The sequence below is a fragment of the Cryptomeria japonica genome, unplaced genomic scaffold (assembly GCF_030272615.1).
Source record: "Cryptomeria japonica unplaced genomic scaffold, Sugi_1.0 HiC_scaffold_239, whole genome shotgun sequence".
In the NCBI taxonomy this organism is placed as follows: domain Eukaryota; kingdom Viridiplantae; phylum Streptophyta; class Pinopsida; order Cupressales; family Cupressaceae; genus Cryptomeria; species Cryptomeria japonica.
This window is the reverse complement of record NW_026729061.1, coordinates 29,110-49,070: the sequence shown is the minus strand read 5'-3', so window position 1 is coordinate 49,070 and position 19,961 is coordinate 29,110. Positions and strand designations below refer to the sequence as shown.

The window sequence follows — 19,961 nt, the reverse complement described above, 5'->3', positions numbered from 1 at the left end:
TTACCTTTGCAATAGGTATGGCCACTTTAAAAGAGAATGTAGATTGAAAGAAGGTAAAAGTACTAGCTATGCTCAAGAAAGTAGTGAGAATCCTCCTAATCACTTATTTTTATCTTATGTCAAGGGTGAAAATACTAGTAAAGATGTTTGGTACCTAGATTCTGGATGTTTTAACCATATGACAAGGAATGAGAAGTTGTTCTCAACAAAAGATGGAAGTTTCAAATCCAAGATCCATCTTGGTGATGATAAATCATTGGAGGTCCAAATAAAAGAACATATAAAGAGTATTCATGATATTTATTATACTCATTAATGGAAGCACAATTTGTTAAGTGTTGGGCAGCTATGTGAGAAAAATTATAAAGTAGTTTTTGAGAATAAGACGTACTATCTATGATAAAAATAAGGGTAATAGGGTGATCACTATTGTTCCTATGACAAGAAAGAGGATGTTCCCCTTGAGGTTTGGTGAACATAACATCAATTTGGAAAATATGGATTAAGAGGATTCAAGTTGGTTGTGGCATCTCAAGTATGAGCATTTAAATTTTCATAGATTGAAGTTTCTAACCTTGCATGCATTAGTTTCTGGTTTGCCCAAGGTTGAGGAACATGAGGAGGTTTGTGAAGGTTGTGCTAAAGGAAAGCATGCAAGGGAAAAGTTTCCAAAGGGAAATGGATGGAGGGCTCATCACCCACTTTAGCTTGTTCATTCAGATATATGTGGTCCTATGCAGACTAAGAGTTTGGGTAAGTCATCATATTTCATCACTTTTATTGATGATTACTCACAAAATTGTTGGGTATATTTTTTGAAGGCCAAAGATGAAGGCCTAGATACATTCAAGAAGTTTAAATCACTTGTGGAAAATGAGAAAACATGCAAGATCAAGTGTGTAAGGACTGACCGTGGAGGAGAATTTTTCTCAAAGGCTTTCCAAAGATATTGTGATTTTAATGGTATCAAGAGGCAACTTACTACTACATACACACCTCAACAGAATGGAGTAGTTGAAAGGAAGAATTGTACTGTGGTTGAAATGGCAAGGTGCATGTTACAAACCAAGGGATTGAACAATTCTTATTGGGGAGATGTAGTTGCTACAATGGTGTACATCTTCAACCGTAGCCCCACTAGTGCACTAGAAAAGAAGACTCCTTATGAAGCTTGGTACTAAAAAAGGCCTACTGTTAATCATTTAAAAGTTTTTGGTTGTTTGACATATGTGCATGTACCTTATTATAATAGACAAAAGTTAGATGCAAAGAGTGAGTCATGTATTTTTATGGGGTATAGTGAGAAAAGAAAGGCTTATATATTGTATAATCCCCTCACTAACAAGCTTATTGTCTCAAGTGATGTGATTTTTGATGAAAGGGGAGTTTATGGTCATAAAAAAGGCCATGTTGAGAAGCCAAAATCTGTTTTGAACAATGATATAATTGTTGATATTGATCATGAGTAGCCAACTAATGTTTCTATATCTAGTGTTTTAACTCCACCAAGCAGCCCTTCATCAAGTTCTTTAGTACCAAGTTCAAGTCCAGCTTCTTCTCCAAGTTCTACAAGGAAGGTAAGGCAATTGATTGATATCTACCAGAGGAGTGGAAATCAAGTACATGAAGAAAACCCAATAGGTGAGACAATAAATTTTTCTTTATTAGCCAAAGCTGATTTTGAACCATCATATTTTGAAGATGCATTTACTAATGAGGTTTGGGTGAAAGCCATGGAAGAAGAAATGGATTTCATTCGCAGGAATGACACTTGGGAGTTAACAGAACTTTCACATGACAAAAAATGGATTGGCACCAATTGGGTCTACAAGACCAAGTTTAACAGTGATGGGAGTGTTGAAAGACACAAGGCAAGATTAGTTGTTAAAGGCTTCATACAGAAGTATGGAATTGATTATGAAGAGACATTTGCACTAGTAGCAAGACAAGAGACCATAATTGCTGATTTCATTAGCAGCTCAAAAGAAGTGGAACATATATCATATGGATGTGAAAAGTGCCTTCTTGAAAGGGCACTTAGAAGAGGAAGTATATGTGGAGCAGCCACAAGGATTTGAAGTGGAAGGAAAAGAGAATCATGTCTACAGGTTGAAGAAGGCTTTGTATGGCCTCAAGCAAGAGCCAAGAGCATGGTATGCCGAGATTGATGGATACTTTCAGGAGAATGACTTCCAGAGAAGTAAGAGTGATCCTACCCTTTACTACAAACAAGAAGGTACTGATATCCTCATCATAAGTTTGTATGCTGATGATATTTTGTATGTGGGTAGTAGTTCTAAGATGAAAGATAAACTCAAAGCTGTTATGATGAAAGAATTTGAGATGAAAGATCTTGATCTAATGAAATATTTTCTAGGAATGGAGGTTTATCAAAGTAAGGATAAGATTTTCATTTGTCAAACAAAGTATGCACAAGATATGTTGAAGAAATTTGATATGTCTGGTTGTAACCCTGTCTCCACTCAAAGTGCACATGGAGATGTGTTATGTAGAGATGATGGTGTTGATTTAGTTGATGAGACAACTTACAAAAGTATTGTGGGGAGCTTGATGTTTCTAACCCACATGAGGCCAGATATTACATATTCAGTTTCACTTGTTTCAAGGTATATGACAAATCCATCTGAAATACATATGAAGGCAGCCAAGAGGATTTTGAGGTATGTGAAAGGGAACTTAAATTTTGATATTCATTACTACTTTTTTGAAAAGTGCAATCTTGTTGGCTTTAGTGATTCAGATTGGGGAGGTAGTATGGATGACCGTAAATTTACATCTAGAAATTGTTTTTCTTTTCGTTATGGTTTGATTACCTGGAGCTCAAAAAAGAAAAGTATTGTTTCCCTCTCATCTACAGAAGCAGAGTATGTTGCAATTACCTTAGTAGGTACACAAGCTCTTTGGCTCAGAAAAGTTTTGGAAGAAATTGGAGAAAAACAAATTCAGCCTATAGTAATTTATTGTGACAATGTGAGAGCCATCAAGTTAGCTAAGAATCCGATTTATCATGGCAAAACAAAGCATTTTGATATGAAATATCATTTCATACAAGATTTGGTGCAAAAGAAGGATGTTGAATTGAAGCACATCAACACACAGGATCAGCTAGCAGATATATTCACCAAAGCAGTTGCGAAAGCTAAGTTTTTGATACTACGAGATAAGATAGTAAGTTTTCTTAGCATCAAGGAGGAGTATGTGGAGAACTGATGCTATTCACACATACAACTACATGCATCACCACTATTCTTAGAATTCAGCATTAAAAACTATCATGCACTGCCATACAGTTTTTTTAGTTTTTGCATGAGATTCATTAAGCTAAATATAGGAAGATTTGAATAGTTTTTTTTTAGATTACTTAATATTTGTTTTTTGTAAATAAAGCATGTTGTGCATGCACTTATTGTATTCTTAATTTAAGGAGTAGTTTATTTTTAGTTTGAGAGACTCAGTAGCTTTCCATGCAATGCTGGGAATATATTTAGAACTGCAGTTATTATTAATTCTTTTAAGCTGCAAATTATTTATATACACAGTCTCTATGTAATTTTTAATTATGGTGCAATAAAAGAAATTGGTGTGTGCAATTCCAAAAGCAAGACACTTTGTTTATTCTGAATTGTGATTTCTTTTTACAATTTATTCTTTTCTTATTATTGTTTGCTCTCTCTATTATTATTTTTGTTAATCCCCTGATTCAGAGAGGCTACACATTTGAGACGTTCACCATGGCCGCTACATTCCGGGCTGCGCATTCCTTTGGCGGAATAGCGTTTGGGTGCAGCTTTGTCGTTCAGGGAGATGACTTGGAGTAGGCCAACGACGTAGTGGGGCTCGATGTAGTGGGGCTCGGCCGAGGACAATTATCGCTTATCTCACAGATTGGAGAATCCAAATTTTCCTATTGCTTAACTTTCGAATACAATGGATGCCCCTTTCAGGACATTGGCAGATTTTCCACGGCTCTCCTGTTCGGCAGCGCAGCCAAGTTGAACGGCATAGGAGTGCAGTCGACGATGGTGATAAACAACACAGTCCTGCCCAAGCTTAATGGTTACTATCATCTCTCCGTAGAAGGAATAACTCTGGGGAACGTGTCTCTCAATATTCCACGAGGATCGTTCGATATACAAGCAAATGAAAGCGGTGGATTCATCATTGACTCTGGAACACACTACACAGTTTTGCCGCATGCTGCCTTCACTGCAGTGGTATCTGTTTTGGATTCTGTCCTATGGCTACCCAGAGCTAACGATTCCAAAGCTGGTTTAAGTGTATGCTATTCATCACCCTACTACGACTATATCCCTGATGTGAATATGACTTTCCATATGCTTGGTGCAGATTATGTTGTCGATGGTGAACATAATTTTGTTCAATATAGAGAATCTGGTCCGACTAAAATAGGATATTTACTATGTCTGGCAATGTTAGATATGGATGAGGCTTCGGTTGCAGGTGTGCCGACCGTCCTTGGAAGTTTTCAGCAACAAGATTACCATATTCTGTATGACAACGCTAAGCAGAGGCTCTCCTTTACTCCCACCCTCTGCAGGTCTCTGTATATGTCCTCTTACCCCTCGTACCTACAGTCCAAAGTTCCAGTCCCTATATTAGGGTGCCATATCTTGTTACCGCTGCTTCTGCTTTATTTTGTAGCTTTCTCATTAACAGTATAAAAGAGATTAAATTCATGAGTAATTATAAAGTTTTCGACCTAACTTTTTCTTTTTAGAGTATCCTTCTCCCTCTTGTTTGCACAATAAAATAGAGTTATTCTAAACTATCGTGCAACGTGATTCTCTAACCATTTCTTTTCATCTCTTTTCAATATCTATGATAAATTATTTATGTTGCTCTTCCTCTAGAAGCCTAATCTTCCTCTAGAAGCACTTTTCCTTGAGATTGAGATTAATTTAGAATTGCCTCAAATCGATAATTCTTGTACATAGTTTCAGTGCTATACGGTTTTTTTTAGCCGATGGGCTATACCCTGACGAAGAACTCCTCACCAGGAAATTGTCTCAGGCCAGAACCGACCGTCTTAAAATAATTTTCCCAGCATTGTGTGTTATGTGGTACATGTTTACGTCGGTGATTGAAATTTTGGTGTAGTGTTGGGAAAGGAAAGGTCATTCTCCATTGTCTACATTTGTCATTCTGCCTGCATCGTGTAACCCAGACGTGTTGTTCAAGTAGACACGCGGCCTGAAATACACCGCCTCAACTGACTTTAAATCTGGTAAACCGAAAGCCAAACAGAACCCCTCTACTTACAATAAAAATGCAAGCTTTTTGAAGGTGACCAGATAGGGCAAACCAAAAATCTTGCAAGCACTTTGCAAAGAAACACATCATAGTTGAGGTATGCTTTATAGTTACCTCAGTTTGCTTCGGGAGAAATATGCCCAACCAGTCATACAATAAATCAACACAGACGCTCAACATGCCCAAGGATGCCAAAGCCAACAACTTCTGCATTCCTCTCGTCTCGTCTTATTTGCTATTGTTTTATTCGCTAAGATATAAAAGCTGCATGATCGATGTCTTAAGCTAGTAGCTGGAATGTGTACACATATACACATAAATGGATGTATGTGTTTGTATATCCTATTTGGAATATTCCCAGAAAGAATAACATCGGAAAGAATTTTGTCTTTGGCTGCACGCTCACATCAATCCTTCCCATTGACTGCAAATTCAAGAAACTCTGCAAGAAGTGCATTTACTATCTCAAGTATCAATGAACGACCTACAATAAATGTGAATAAGCAACATTGGCATCCACTGCCTTCCAATGCTCTCATAATATGTGACGAAGTTGCCACCTGAAAGTTGTCTTTTTTGTTTACAAATATATATTTTCATTTCTGTTAGTATTCCCTAGGGAGGAACTCCCCATCGGGAAATTGTCTCATGTGTATAATTTGAAGGTGTATAATTTGCATTTAATTAAGTATTTCTTAAGATTTCATGTGTGTTCCATGGACGGTTGTTGTTGAATTTGAAGGTGTGTAATTTGTATTTAATATTAAGTATTTCTTAAGATTTTATGTGTGTTCCATGGATGGTTGTTGAATTTGAATGTTTTTGTGAAAATTTAATCAAGGGTCGGATTCTACCTCTTTGATACTGTTTTTACGTTTTAAGTTGCTTAGAATTTGTTGCACTATTAATTTTGTAGATGAAATTTGTCTATCTTGCATGGTTGCCAATCCTCTTTAATTTGTTTAAGTTTAACCTTGAGGAGATATGGCTACAAATTTTGTATCTGCCAATTCTATTCAAATATATTTTGTTAAAATTTTAGAGGAAATTTCTCTAGGGCTTCAATGAATTCCACAAATATAATTCATTCCAAAACTTTCACTACCATCGATTTCACCAAGAAACATATTTTCTTTCAACCTCTTTGAAATGCTTGAGGAATTAACTGTTTTTATTATTTTTCAATATTAGAATAATACGTGAGAATTAATTTAGGGTTCATTAATTTTAAAAGTTTGATAATCCAAAAAAGGAAATATGAGTATTATTAATATCTATGAATATCAAGACAAACAAAACAAAAACTATATATATATATATAGGATAATCTGACAAATTATCAAATCACATATTTAGACTAACTCGAGATGGTTTTCCTTTTTTTTATGATGGCATCCTTTATATTTTTCTTATTAGTTGTTTTAAGGTTTTATTTAATAGTAGTAATTAATGAAGAAAAAACTCTATATTAAAATTATAAAGATAAATAAATTACTATTGACTTGTCCATTGCACCTCATTTAGATGCAAGCTCTAGTAGACTATCAATGTCATTGCTAGTTTTCATGACTAAAAAACTTTATGGTGGAAAATTCAAACATCATAAACATTTATTGTTGCTCACATTGTTGACCGAGTTGAATGCAACACAATTGTCCACCCAAAATTCTACATGCATTATTCAAGGCTCACCAAGATTAGTTCCTCAACTTATTTTGAAGGGACCAACACCTAATGTAGGAGGAAACACAAGGACTCCTTGGATCAATTTATTACACCTTTGACAAAAAAATGTTGACATGTTTTGAATTTGTATAACTTTATCTCACATTTATAATCATATAAATTACTATCGGCATTATGCATTGCATCTTACCTAGATGCAAGTACTAGTGTTATCTAGGTCTTTCATTGAAAGAAGGCTTAGGAGTTGCATATAGGCTACTTGGATAGTAAATGGTCCATGTTATATAATATTTTAACATTTATCATGTAGTTATTAATTCTTCCATTTAATGAAAAGGAATCAATGTTATAGGGAATCTTTTTCTATCAAATTTATGTAGTTATAACTATTTATTTAAAATGACTAACTTATTTATTGGATTACTAAAGACATTTCATTGGATAGTAAATTTCATATTTATTCTAGGATATTTATGTCAAACAATTTTTTTTACTTCATAAAATTGAGCTTTTACAGATTCCTATTATTAAATAAATAATTACATCGAGGACTTTTACAAGATAATTCTTATATTTTCAAGGGTTTTCATAAAATTTCTTGAGATTTAGTTGTCATCCCAAAACTATGGGTGGCCTTAAACTTCTTGGTATTTGGATCTAGAGTAGTATTCTTTATGCCTGTCTGTAAACATATTTGTCACAATAATTTTACATTGAAAATGACCCTAAATGATCTAGTAGATAGTGAAAAATGCTTTAATAGTGGAGAGATAACTATTGGATTCATGATTTTCCTCTATGTTTGAAAGGGCCAATAAAGGTATTTATTTTTATTAGAAATAAAGAGAGGTAACTAAACTAAATGGAAACAAAAAAATAAAATATAAAGAAATAAACAACAAACACAAATATTTATTCCTTGGGGAAGGATTATTGAATACAAAATCATATAACTAGGGTTTAAGAATCTACGTGTAATCTAACATCGGGAAGATACATTCAAAATTTATTTTATGTCATCGATGAGAGAGAAAGTAACTATGATTCATCACATGATTGAAAATTCAGGGAAATTATTGCAAACTTAATAACTGATGCCTTGGAGTCAAGCAGTTTAAAGTTTTGGGAGATTCTGAGCTAGTTGTTCAACAAGTTTGGGAGATATTAGCTACAAAGAATGTTCACATGCGTTCATACCACTATCGGGTTTGGGATATAATTGAAAGCTTTGACACTTTCAATATTCAGAGGATTTCGTGAAAGATGAATGAAGGTGTTGATTGTATGGCCTTAGTAGGATCACAATTTGACCCGACCTCTAAGTTACTAGAAAATAAACACTTAGTTCAGGTGACATTAGACAAGATATCCTAGACAATGATATACACTAGAAATTCTTTGAAAATGATGAATATATAACCATGTTCATTCAGCAATCCAAGGAATTTGAAGACCAACTACTGCCCAAGGTCACTAAGGCATACGAAAAACAAGTTATCCAACTACAATCAAATGAAGTCCCACAGGGTTTGATCACTTTGGAAAACCTTTTTGATTGCGAGGATGCAAAAAATGACAAAAGGAAATTGATCACATATAAGGGAGATTATACAAAACTTCATGTTTGAGATGGGGAGAATCTCAAGGTAGGAAAAAATGTCCCTCAACATGATAAGGATGTTGATCCATTTTTGTGATGAATACATAGGAGATATTGTATGGTCATACGATGACCTCAAAGGATACAACCTCAAGGTAATACAACACACCATTGAGCTAGCTGAAGGGGTAAAGTATGTCCAATAGAAGCATCATCCTGTGAACCCCAAGATCAATTTCCTAATGTCACAAGAGTTACAAAAACTAATTTAATCCTTGATCATTTATCCGATCAAGCATAGTACTTGGTTTTGTAAAATGGTGCTGGTTTGGAAAAATAATGGAGACATTTGCCTCCATGTGGAATTTTAGCGTCTAAATAGAGCATCCTTGAATGACCATTATGCTTGCCTCCTATAGAATAGATCCTGCATAAAGTAGCCGGGTTTGAGAAGTTTTCTATGCTTGATGGTTTTTTGGATATAACAAGTCCTTGTCAAGCTAGAAGACCAACACAAAGTCACATTCACCACCAAATGGGGATTTTTTTCTTATCAAAAGATGCTATTCAGGTTGTCCAATGCTGGTGCTACTTTCCAAAGAGCCATGTATATAACCTTCTGGGAGATGATTAAAGAGATTATTGTTATTTACATCGATGACTTGACAGTGTTTTCAAAACATAAAGAAGACCATTTTGATCATTTAGAGATAGTTTTGTAGAAATGCATAGAGTTTGGTATCTAATTAAACCCCAAGAAATGTAACTTTGGATTGCCTCAAGTAAAGCTTCTAGGATATGCGGTGTCTAAAGAGGGAGTGTCCATTGACCTAGACTATGTGAAACCCATCAAAGAGATTTCTTTTTCTATGGACAAGAAGGGTGTCCAATCCTTTTTGGGGAAGATTAATTTCATTAGTCGATTCATTTCAGATTTTGTTGGAATGGTAAGACTGATCAATCTTATGCTAAGAAAGGACCTTCATTTCAAATGGACTCTGGAAGCTAAAGAAGCTTTCAAAAAGATTAAAGAAGCCATCTCATCTACCCTTGTCTTGTCTAACCCAGATATGTCCAAATATTTCCTAATGTATGTTTATACCAGTAACGTGAGTAATATTGTACTAAAACAGAGGGATATAGAAGGTTCAGCGGAACGTCCAATTTCCTTTCATTCAAAAATGCTAAAAGCATATGAGGTAAAGTACAAATTTGTTTAAAAACAAACACTCGCCATAGTAAAAGGCTTGAATAAATTTAGGCATTTCATTGTCTGTAATAAGACAACTATTTGCGTGGTTCACCCTACATGGTCTATAAATACATAATGGAAGGAGAAATGATAGATAAGAGAGCCAATTGAATTACCAAGATTCTTGAGTATGACGTTGACATCATATCCACCAAGGTAATCCAAGGGAAGGCCCTTTGTGAATACATGGCTCAGGAACCTGAGGTTCCAGGAGGAGCTCAAGATGAGACCATGTTGATGTAATCAAAACTAGAGGAAATGACCTAGATCATTGACCAGGAGGATTTCATCTGAACCGGAAGATTCCTAGTAGACCTTCCTCATGAAAAGAGAAGATTCTATAGGCTCCAAAATAATGGTTATCAGTTGCTAGAAGAAGTCTTACTCAAGACAAACTTCGAAGGAGTTTTACTCCGCTTTGTAGACAAGAAGCAAGTTGAGAGGATTCTGCACGATTTCCATAACGGCCCTATGAGAGGTCACTTCTCAGCTCAGACAATTGTAACTAAAATTGCCCATGCAGATTGTACTACTGGCCTTCACTATTCAAGGATGCATGTTCTCTTATGTGAAAATGCAAGGAATGCCAGTTCTACGTTAGGAAACGTAAAAATGCATCTATGTAAGTTGAGCATGCATTAGTAGATGAACCTTTTTCTCTATGGGGGTTGGATTTCATAAGAATGATCAACTAGTTGTCCTCCATCCACTGTAAATAGATTCTTATTGCAATAGTTTATTTCACCTATTGGAAATAGGCACTTTCATTGAAGATTGCAATAGAAGCTGAGATGTTGGGTTTCCTGGAGGAGCTGGTTATGAGATTTGGCCCACCAAAGACTATAAAATCAGACAATGCTAGAGCATTCACGGGTTCTAGGGTTACCCAGTTCATCTTTAGCCATGGCATTTATCTAAAGACTTCCTCGAACTACTACTCGCAAGGGAATGGTCTAGTTGAATCAACTAACAAAACCTTGATTCAACTCATTAAAAGGATCAAAGCTGAATATAAGAGAGAATGGCACCATCACTTGAAGAATGCACTCTGGGAAGATTGAGTGACCCCCAAGTAGGTGCTTAAAATTTCTCCATATGAGCTTGTATATGGAAAAGAAGCACAATTCCCAGTCTCACTAGGGATACCAGCTTTGCCACATCTTAAATCTCTAGAGCTAGAGGAGAATGAACCCACGGAGGTAAGGTTGGCGTAACTCTTAGAGTTGCAAGAAAAAAAGGAAAAGGCTTTCGAATCTCTCCAAGATCGACAACAAATTATCGAAAAGTGGTTCAACAAGAAGAGTTCTGACCCTGGTTTTCACTGTGGAGATCGTGTCCTAAAATATAATGAATGTGGTGCTAAGCTAGGGTAAAACACAAAGTTTGATATCCTATGGGAAGGTCCACTCCATATTTTTTGTGTGCAAAGAATTTAATGCTTTCACCCTAGAAAACATGCAAGGTGAACTATTGGAGATCCCAATTAATGTGATCCATCTTAAGCCATTCAATTAAGCCTTAATTGCTTATTTCTATGTCAATATTATAAAATAATGTTCTTTGTTTCATTGGAGGCCTTTTGTCCTAACTCTAGAGTTTGTTGAGACCTTAGTTTCTAAATGAAGCATGTAACCAATAATAGTAATCATGAGGAGCAAGCATTGTTGAAAAGAGAAAATCCATAGATATATAAAAGCATATATCATATTATATTATGTATTATGTTTTTATATAGTTACATGAAAAAGTAGGCATTGTTGCAGAGAAGAAAAGAAAGCGGTAAGAAGAAGGTGTTGTAGTGGAGGAGCCTACAATTTCTCTCCATTGTCATCTTCCTCGTCATCATTTGCTCTCCTTAAGAACTCCGAGTTTGAATCTGAGAAATCCATGATTACCTAAAGAATGGGAGGATCCTCCAAAGTCAAGATCCTCGGGAAGATGTAGTCGCAAAATTAAAATTACTAGGTGACCCCATCCAAGTCAACTAGGAGATTCAATTGCAACGAGAAACTAGTAGCTCGCCAAACCCATTCACACTGTAGTGTCAAGATCATAGTCTTAAAGCAAGAAACAAATGGGAGCCATGGGACCACCTCATTGTTGTTGATAAAACATCGCAAGTTCGACATTGACATGATGCCCACATAAAACTCTGCATACTCAACTACTTCTTCCAACCCACCCAAGTACATCATAGGGAAAAGTACCTCAGTAATAAGGGTAATAAGGTGTTTAGACAATGCAATGTCCAATAGAGAAGCAACAAAGTGAGAGGTGATATCTGTATTCACCCTATACCTATCTAGAGAGCCTACAAAGTCCTCTCCCAATACCCATTTCATGGTTGCAGTGACTATCAGGTTTTTATGGCTACTCAAGCTTTGAAAGTGATAGACATAAATGTTCCCTTATAATACCACCTAAGTCCCAACACAGACTAGCTGAATGGGAGTATCCAAGCTCCTAATATGCAACAAACTAAGTCAAATTCTGAGACAACGAGGACTATGCATCATGGTCATATTTATAGACATGACGAGACTTTAATCCATAAAAGAAAAGCCAAGGTTGAAGTAATGAGCACAAGTTAGGATATTGTATGGGTCATTTCACAACTATTGAAAATTAGGAAGCCAAATCATAATCGAGTTGTGCAATTTTTAGGAGAGTGTGCAAGGGGCGATCATGCACCATGCATCTCATCGTATGTACTTCTCAAGATTAAGGTAGATCATCACTAGCTTTTGACTTGCATCAACATCGCTGGCTATTTTAATTGCAATAGAGAAAGGGGTGCAGGTTCTGAGATAACAGTCTGAATAAAAGAAATGATGGTATAAACTAGAGAGTGGCTTTTTAATACACTTGACGTGGAAGTTAATATAATGTCCTATAGAGTTAGTTCTACATGAAAATCATAGGTGGTACATGTATGAGGCAAAGGCCATTATTAACATGCTATTGAGCATAAAAATTGAGGCATGAAGCTTGTTAGAGAAATTTTTTTTTTAAAGATATCATGCAACATTTTTATTCTCCAAACATTTATTTTCTAGTGCCAAAAAGTTTCTAAGAAAAGCAGAAGATAGAACAATTTTGGCTCATGGAGATGGATGTTCCTGCTGAGACGTCGGGTTCCTCACACCTTGAGACTTGGGTCGATGTTGTTTGGGATATCTCATACGCTTCTTACCTCATTCCTTCAAAACCTAATTAGCTAATTAAATTCCCAAAGACCAAAGACATGACTAAGAACCCCTCTCTAGTTTTAGACAGATATGAAGAGGTTCTTGATCTCAAAATACATAAGGGTCTTTAAGAGGCTTCTTCCACTAGGATTCTCATTTACAAATTAGAATTGAGACACATGGTAGTAAAGATTTGGTATTGTGGTCTTTCATAATATGTCATCCCAATGGTCCCTCATTTCCTTGAATTCCTTGAGGCATGCTCATGATGTTTTAGTGTCGACCCCCTATTATTTAAGGCACTTCATTGAGAATTTATATAAGTGTAGATGCCACCCAAGACATGTTGTGAATCCCTTTGCTTTCTAATATAATGGATATTTTTAGTAGGGAATTATTAGAAAATTACTGATGTAAAAGGAAGGCTACTTTAATTTTTGCGAAATTGCACTGGATACGAGTCTCACTTAGCTTTCAAAATTCCCATTGGCATTCAATGATTTGAAGTAAGATGACCTAAAAGAGGTCATCTCAATGTTGGCCTATGTCTGCGGCCTTGATAATAATCTACATGTCCATACTTTCCAAATGGGTGTGTTTTTCAAACTCTAGAAGCAAAAGGAATCTTTCCTATATGAATTATTCGAGGACATTGCCCAAGGAATAGAAAAGCAATTAATAAACTTCAAGACACATTACAGATTTAGGTACACTTCTTTTTTGGTTTACATGTTCTTGCATCAGAATGGGGGTTTTTCAGTCAAGTATATTGAGTTATCAATTTTTTATGAGCACAATAGGTGAAAGCATGTGACTACATAGACTCCCATACTATCTCCCACACATGATGCATATTCTCTTATTGACCCTTTCCTAACACCTACCATGCAAGATTTGGTGATCGAAGTCTTGGTTTCTATTTCTTGCTTTTTGTTATAGAAAATTAGTTGGATGTTTACATGTAGCTCCCGTTGTGACTAGTTTCTAGGTAAGTATTTTTGTTTTGCCAGAGTACATGGTGTTATAGACAAGCCTTTTCACCTCCCACTTATGTAACTGATCGTACACTGGCCTTAGATATTTTTAGGCAATTAGTTATGATTGAAAATGCTATAGGCATAGGCAAGAATGGCATCGCTATCAACCAAAACCGTAAAATGATAGGTCCTATTGTTGTGATAAAAAGACTCCTCACAGAGGGAGTTCTCACTTCAAAATTGATAAAATTGGGTCTCGTGGTTATTGATGACCCATGGAGTTATGATCCAAAATGGCTTTTTAGCAAGGAGAAAGAATCCTATAGCGCATGAGCCATGTGAATCCTAGAAAGCCTAGATTAACCCTCCAAGAGATGATTCTCGATTATATGTGGACCTGAATGCTATTCCCATCAAAGAATGGACACCATGGTTAATTTTTTATGACCCAACTACAAGAGAAAATCCATCTAAACTAATTTATACCACTTTTCTTAGGAGGATGGATGATGATAAATGGACGCAAAGAAATAATTTATCTTTTTGGATGTACCAAAAGGAGGTTCAATAGACCCAAGTTTCTATAGGAAACTACACTTTGGATAAAATTTTTGAGGAGTGGGATAAACAAAATGTAGATGTAGAGTTTGCCGAGGAATATTTTTGAAATGACTCTGACCCTCAAGAATCAACCTTGTTGAAAGATACTCAACAATGACCTAGAAAAGGGAAGGAGATTGAGTTGGGTTCAACAAGCCAAGCAGTTGTATCATTCGCTTCCACTGAGCTCACTCAAAGGCATCATTCCCAGTTGTCAATGAAAAGGACTAGTGAGACTTGAGCGAGCTCCTCTCCTTCAAGGAAAAAGAAAATATTAGAAGAACCTCTGGAGGGATCCCAAGCCTAATTACCTGTTGCATTTCAGGTTTCATTAATAGAAGCAAGATCATTGGCTAAAGTACTCTTTGCTCCCCCTCTTCCTTCTTCTCAATCTCTAGTCGCTCCCAGTGTCACCATTTCTATAGTCTCAACCACCATGGTATTCTCCCCTACCTGAGTTATAGTTTTTATAGCAAGGCCACAACCCTTGCCATGCCTTATAGCTACTAGCATTCCCACAATGTCCCTATGTGATTCTTGGGCCTTGAGTAATATTCAGTATGTTTTCCTATCTACGAAGATCCCCTAGTATGTTTTCCTACCGCATGGATATTAGGATTTACAACTCCGCTAGACCTCTTGCATCTTCAAGTGTTGGTATTATCTCATCCCATCCTGTTGGGGCTATGTTTGGTATCCTTCCTTTCTCTCTTGCTACACTTCCCTAGCCCATACAAATGCGGCTAAGAGATCCTATTGTCTCAGTACCCTTCACTCTTCCTCATGGCACTCCCTTTGTAGGGCAGGAAATTTTGTCTCCCTCATATTTTATACAATAGATGAACTCCTATAAAATGGATCAAGTTCAAAGGGTTGCAAAGTGGATAGATAAATATTGTTGAAAGCCCTTGCAGCCTAGTATATAGACGGACTTCAATGAAGAGACCAAAAACATAATGTTTGAAACTATGGTTCCTAATGTCATCAAACCACAAAGGAAATGCATCCCATGAACTATTCATTGCATGTCATTGGTATAGATTTGAAGTAGGCTTGCACACAGTGTAAAGTCAAGATGATGGAGTAGACACAAAAGGTTATGTCTTTTGATTTCCTTCAAAGGGAGCAAGCACGTAGAAAATCTCATATCAAAATTGAATCATGTTAAAACCACGCTTGACCATTACAAAGTAGAGGAGAAGGCTAAGAATGCTAAGATATATCACCATCAAGTTGATGTTCAAAAGGAGAGGATTGAAATGGAAAGGTTTCAAAGTGCTTTAAATGTGGTGACAGATTAACTGCAAGTCAAGCAAGTATCAAATAGTGAATTGAGCAAAAGGTTCTATGATAAAGAACAAGAGTTCCTACAACTCCAGGTGGACTCCCCGAATATAGCTCAAATCTTGATCTAGTCACAAGATGCAATCCGGGATAAAAATAGACTCTTCAAAGATTTGACTCAAATGTAGGCACTCATCTCGAAGGAGAAAGAGGAAAAGGAATGGGCAGCACAAGAATGGTAGACAAGGTAGGCCCAATTAGATGATGAGTTGTGAGATTCAAAGCATATTCTAGAAAAATAATGTAGTGAACTAGCCTGGACATAAGAAACATTGTGAGTCAAGGCCACCGGGGTCATAGCATTAGAACATAAAGCATCTGTTGCAGGAAAAAGGTGAGAGAATTGTATGCAAAAGTCTAGGCAAAAGAAGAGGAAATTGATCTCTTGTCAAAAACCATCGATGTTCCACCTATTTCTTTGACAAATTTCATCTTGTTCATCTGGGAGTTATATGTCTTGCATTGGGAAAAAATTAAACAATTTCTCCATGTCTTGCAATCGGCCCTAAAGTTTCTAGGTAATGCACAATCTCTATGTGCTAAGGTGAGAATTTTGATCGATGAGTCCATGCAGTATACCATGACTAAGGTCCTTGATGCTCAAAAACTAGTCAAGTGGTTGTACACCACTTATGAGGAAGAATTGATGGCCAAGGGGGTAAATGATTATAAGCAATTGGTTAGAAAGGATAATAGTTTCATCTATCACCACCAAATAGTAGCTCAGGCTGCGTCCACCTTAAGATCACTCAAATCCTTGATGTCAGATATTAAGGAGCATTTTGAACATTTTGTAAGTCTTGGCTTACCCTCCCCTCTTCCTCCTGATGGTTTAGTTTTGAAGATTGAGAAGATCGTGAGTTTGATTGAGAAACAATGGCAAGAGTAGACTTTTCTCCAAAATCTAAGGATTACCCCTACTACCAAAGAGGTTGAAGAATTATTGCATCCTTTGACTTGACTCCATACTTTTCTCAGGTTACTTAGAATGAGCTCGGCAATCTCCCTTTCCATGAGATTATTCACCTTGATCAAAATTATCAAATCCTTGAATCTTGGGAGCACCTCTCAGAGAATGATTGGGTCCCTTTGCAGCAGGTCCTTGACCGACTATTCCCTACTTATACTTGAATCTGTTTGAAACCAAAAATTTAGGGTATCGGCACCCTACAGGTAGGATTTCCCCAGAAGTCACCAAAAAACTATGTATTTTATTTTGTACATGCTCTAATTTGAAGAGTTTGGCTCATGCCCATAATGTATTGGCACAAAACTCATTCTTACCACCATTTTCTTTTTCATTTTAGTTAAGTCATGTGCTCTTGACACATGGCATTTCATTTATGATGCTCATTTTTGCCCCAAGTAAATGGGACCCGCAGTTTGCAGAGGAGTATGTCGTGTTACATGGCAGTTCCCTGGGTGGTCCTGGGTTGGTAGTTTGCATGGCCCACTCCTCTCTTCCTCCTACTATCACATGTCTCCCATGGAGGCGGAACAAAATTTTTCACATTTTAGTTGCAGATGAGCTGACAAAAGATATTTTTGATCCAAATAACAAAACAACAAAATGTGGTTTCACTAGAAGCTAAGGATGGTTTTCATTTGTAGGTTTTTGCATGTCGTCAAATGAGGAGGAGTTGCTAGTAGTATTTTTTTTTGTTTTCCCATCTTATGGGTTGTTGAATTTTGTTTTATAAGAATAGTGAGGTTAGCTTGGCAAGGGTTCAAAACTTATTTTAAAAAGATAAACTGATATTCTATAGGAATTTAGCCTTTAATGTGTTGTTTTGTATTTTTGAAGACAAGATAATCAGATTATATTTGTAGCCTTTATGATTGTTATTATTCATTGTGCATTTGATAGTTTTATGTGAATGTGAAATTCTAATATAACTTTAGAATTATATGCCTAATACTCTGCCGATTAAACTATTTTTGCACTTGTTATTTGGTCGATGTGTGGTGTATATTGCTTTATGTTAAAAGGAATTTTGGTTATATCTTAATTAATGTTCTGGGCATGCAAATTTTTGAATGGGACTAAATGAATGAAGAGCCAACTTCTAAAATCCCGGAGGTCACTTAATGAAAAAAAACAAGTCTCGCATCACTGAGTTTCCCATAAGGCTATAGTCCTTAAAGCAATTTTAGTGATCAACAATCACCTAGAAATAACTTCTATGTGCCTTCACAACTCCTATGGTGGTTCTTGGTCAATAGATGGTTAACAATATCTCTTCTTTTGAGAGTTTAATGTTAATTTGTAAGTTTATCCATTTTTGGATGATGTTCCTAGATTTGCAATAGTTGATCTTTGAGCAATGGACCTTTGTGGTAGAGGATAAAATGGAAATCAATCCTTCTATCCATATTTTCTTTATTGTTTGTCTTCCCTTTCCAAGAGACTAAAATGCTATCTTTGTTGTGGGGGACTAAAAATGGGGTTATACTTCCTCTCTTCATCCTTGGATGGCCTCTTTCAACTTGTTAATGTAGTCTAATGATATTTCCTCTATTTGGATAAAACTTCCCTTTCTTCCACTATAGTTTTAGTACATAATTTTTTATGAGGTTGTTGGTAATACTGTAGGCTAGTTCCTTAAGGTAGACTCAAATATTACTAATTTCACCCATTCTTCCTCTACCCATATCTATTTTAATATGAATATCTTGAATGATTTACAAGGTGACATTGTATATTATGCGCTTAAATATTGTTAAACTTAGATGATTAATTACGAGGGTGTTTCTTTTTATTATATATGTTATTTTGTTACTAGCCATTCAACCTTGACTTGTACTCATGGTTCTTTTCTAAGGCCTTCCCTTACTTGGTGAAAAATTTCTCTTCTAATCCATTTCGGTTTTTTTTTTCTAGTGAACCAAATTTTGATTCAAATGGTCCTACTCAATTGGTGCCTTCTTCCTCTGCTAGTTCAAATGGCTAGGATTGCCTAAATGTTATTTCCTCTTTTGCTACATCATTCACATGTGGCTTTGATAACTCTCCTCTTTGCTTAGTTATCCTAGATACTTAGTCTCTCCTTTTAAACCTAATTCACAATTGGGCGGAGTCTCTATAGTTTATTCAAATGGCGATTCCTCTGCTACTCCTAAATTTTTGGATCATAATAATAAGGCTTCTCAGACATTTGTTTGATGAAAGAAGAAATGCCAATCCTAAAAGGCTACTCCCTTTGAGGTAGCTCCTTTGGGATGAATTTGGGTGCCAACTCTGATTTTAATTTATTTCTCTAGATATGGCTAGTAGTCTATTTTCATTACAATTTTTTTGATATATATATTAGTTGTAATGATCTTTTGATTCACCTTTGTTATTTTGTTGTTGCTAGTTAACCTATTTGTATCCTCCTTTTTTTGTTCAAAATTGGGTCCTATAAAAAATCCACTTTACCTTGATAAAAAATATTTGTAGGACTTCTACAAATACCATTATGCCACTACAATTATGCGGGACCATTCTTGTGTTTGGACATTTTTTTTATTTTCTTGGTTTTTGACAGCTTTATATTTTTGTTTTGACGGGAATCTCCCACAAGACGACGAACGGAAAGGGGATTCGGGGAAAGAGTTTACAGTCTGCACATGTATTTGTCAATGATGCAAGTGGGAAATTTATTTATTAAGCATTACTTTGTTCTTGTCGCTAGACGGCCAAAGGATTTACGGTTGGAACTTAAACCAGCTATCATTTGTACTTGCACACCATAAATCTTACCAAAGTAAGACCACCCAACAAGTTCGCTTCGCCAAAATGGAAATTACAAAAGTTTTCATCTCTCTTGGTTCTGGGCCTTCCCATTTTCACCTGCGATACAACAACAAGAAAATACGGCACGTTATTTCGTGAATAACAAGATTCCCTTTTGTTATCTATAACCTCATCAATCTTGTCGTCATCTCCTACTGTTGGACAGATGAAACACAGAATGGTTAAGTAACCAGCAGGCGCCCAATTTATTAAACAATCTGATTAACATACAGACTAATCCTTATAA

The 19,961-nt window shown here is 36.0% G+C and overlaps 1 protein-coding gene across 1 annotated transcript; it reads left to right on the top strand.

The window, feature by feature from the left end:
* Nucleotides 1-3,752: 3,752 nt before the first annotated feature.
* Nucleotides 3,753-4,703, top strand: LOC131046119 (aspartic proteinase nepenthesin-2-like). The gene is made up of 2 exons (XM_057979784.2): nucleotides 3,753-3,835; nucleotides 3,977-4,703. Exons 1-2 carry the CDS (start codon nucleotides 3,753-3,755, stop codon nucleotides 4,701-4,703), a joined length of 810 nt encoding a protein of 269 aa, XP_057835767.2.
* The last annotated feature ends 15,258 nt before the right edge of the window (nucleotides 4,704-19,961 follow it).

Coding starts and splice junctions, on each gene's coding strand:
- LOC131046119 (XM_057979784.2), top strand. CDS start 3,753: ATGGCCGCTACATTCCGGGCTGCGCATTCCTTTGGCGGAATAGCGTTT. Junction 3,836..3,976: donor GTTCAGGGAGATGACTTGGA/GTAGGCCAACGA, acceptor GGACATTGGCAG/ATTTTCCACGGCTCTCCTGT.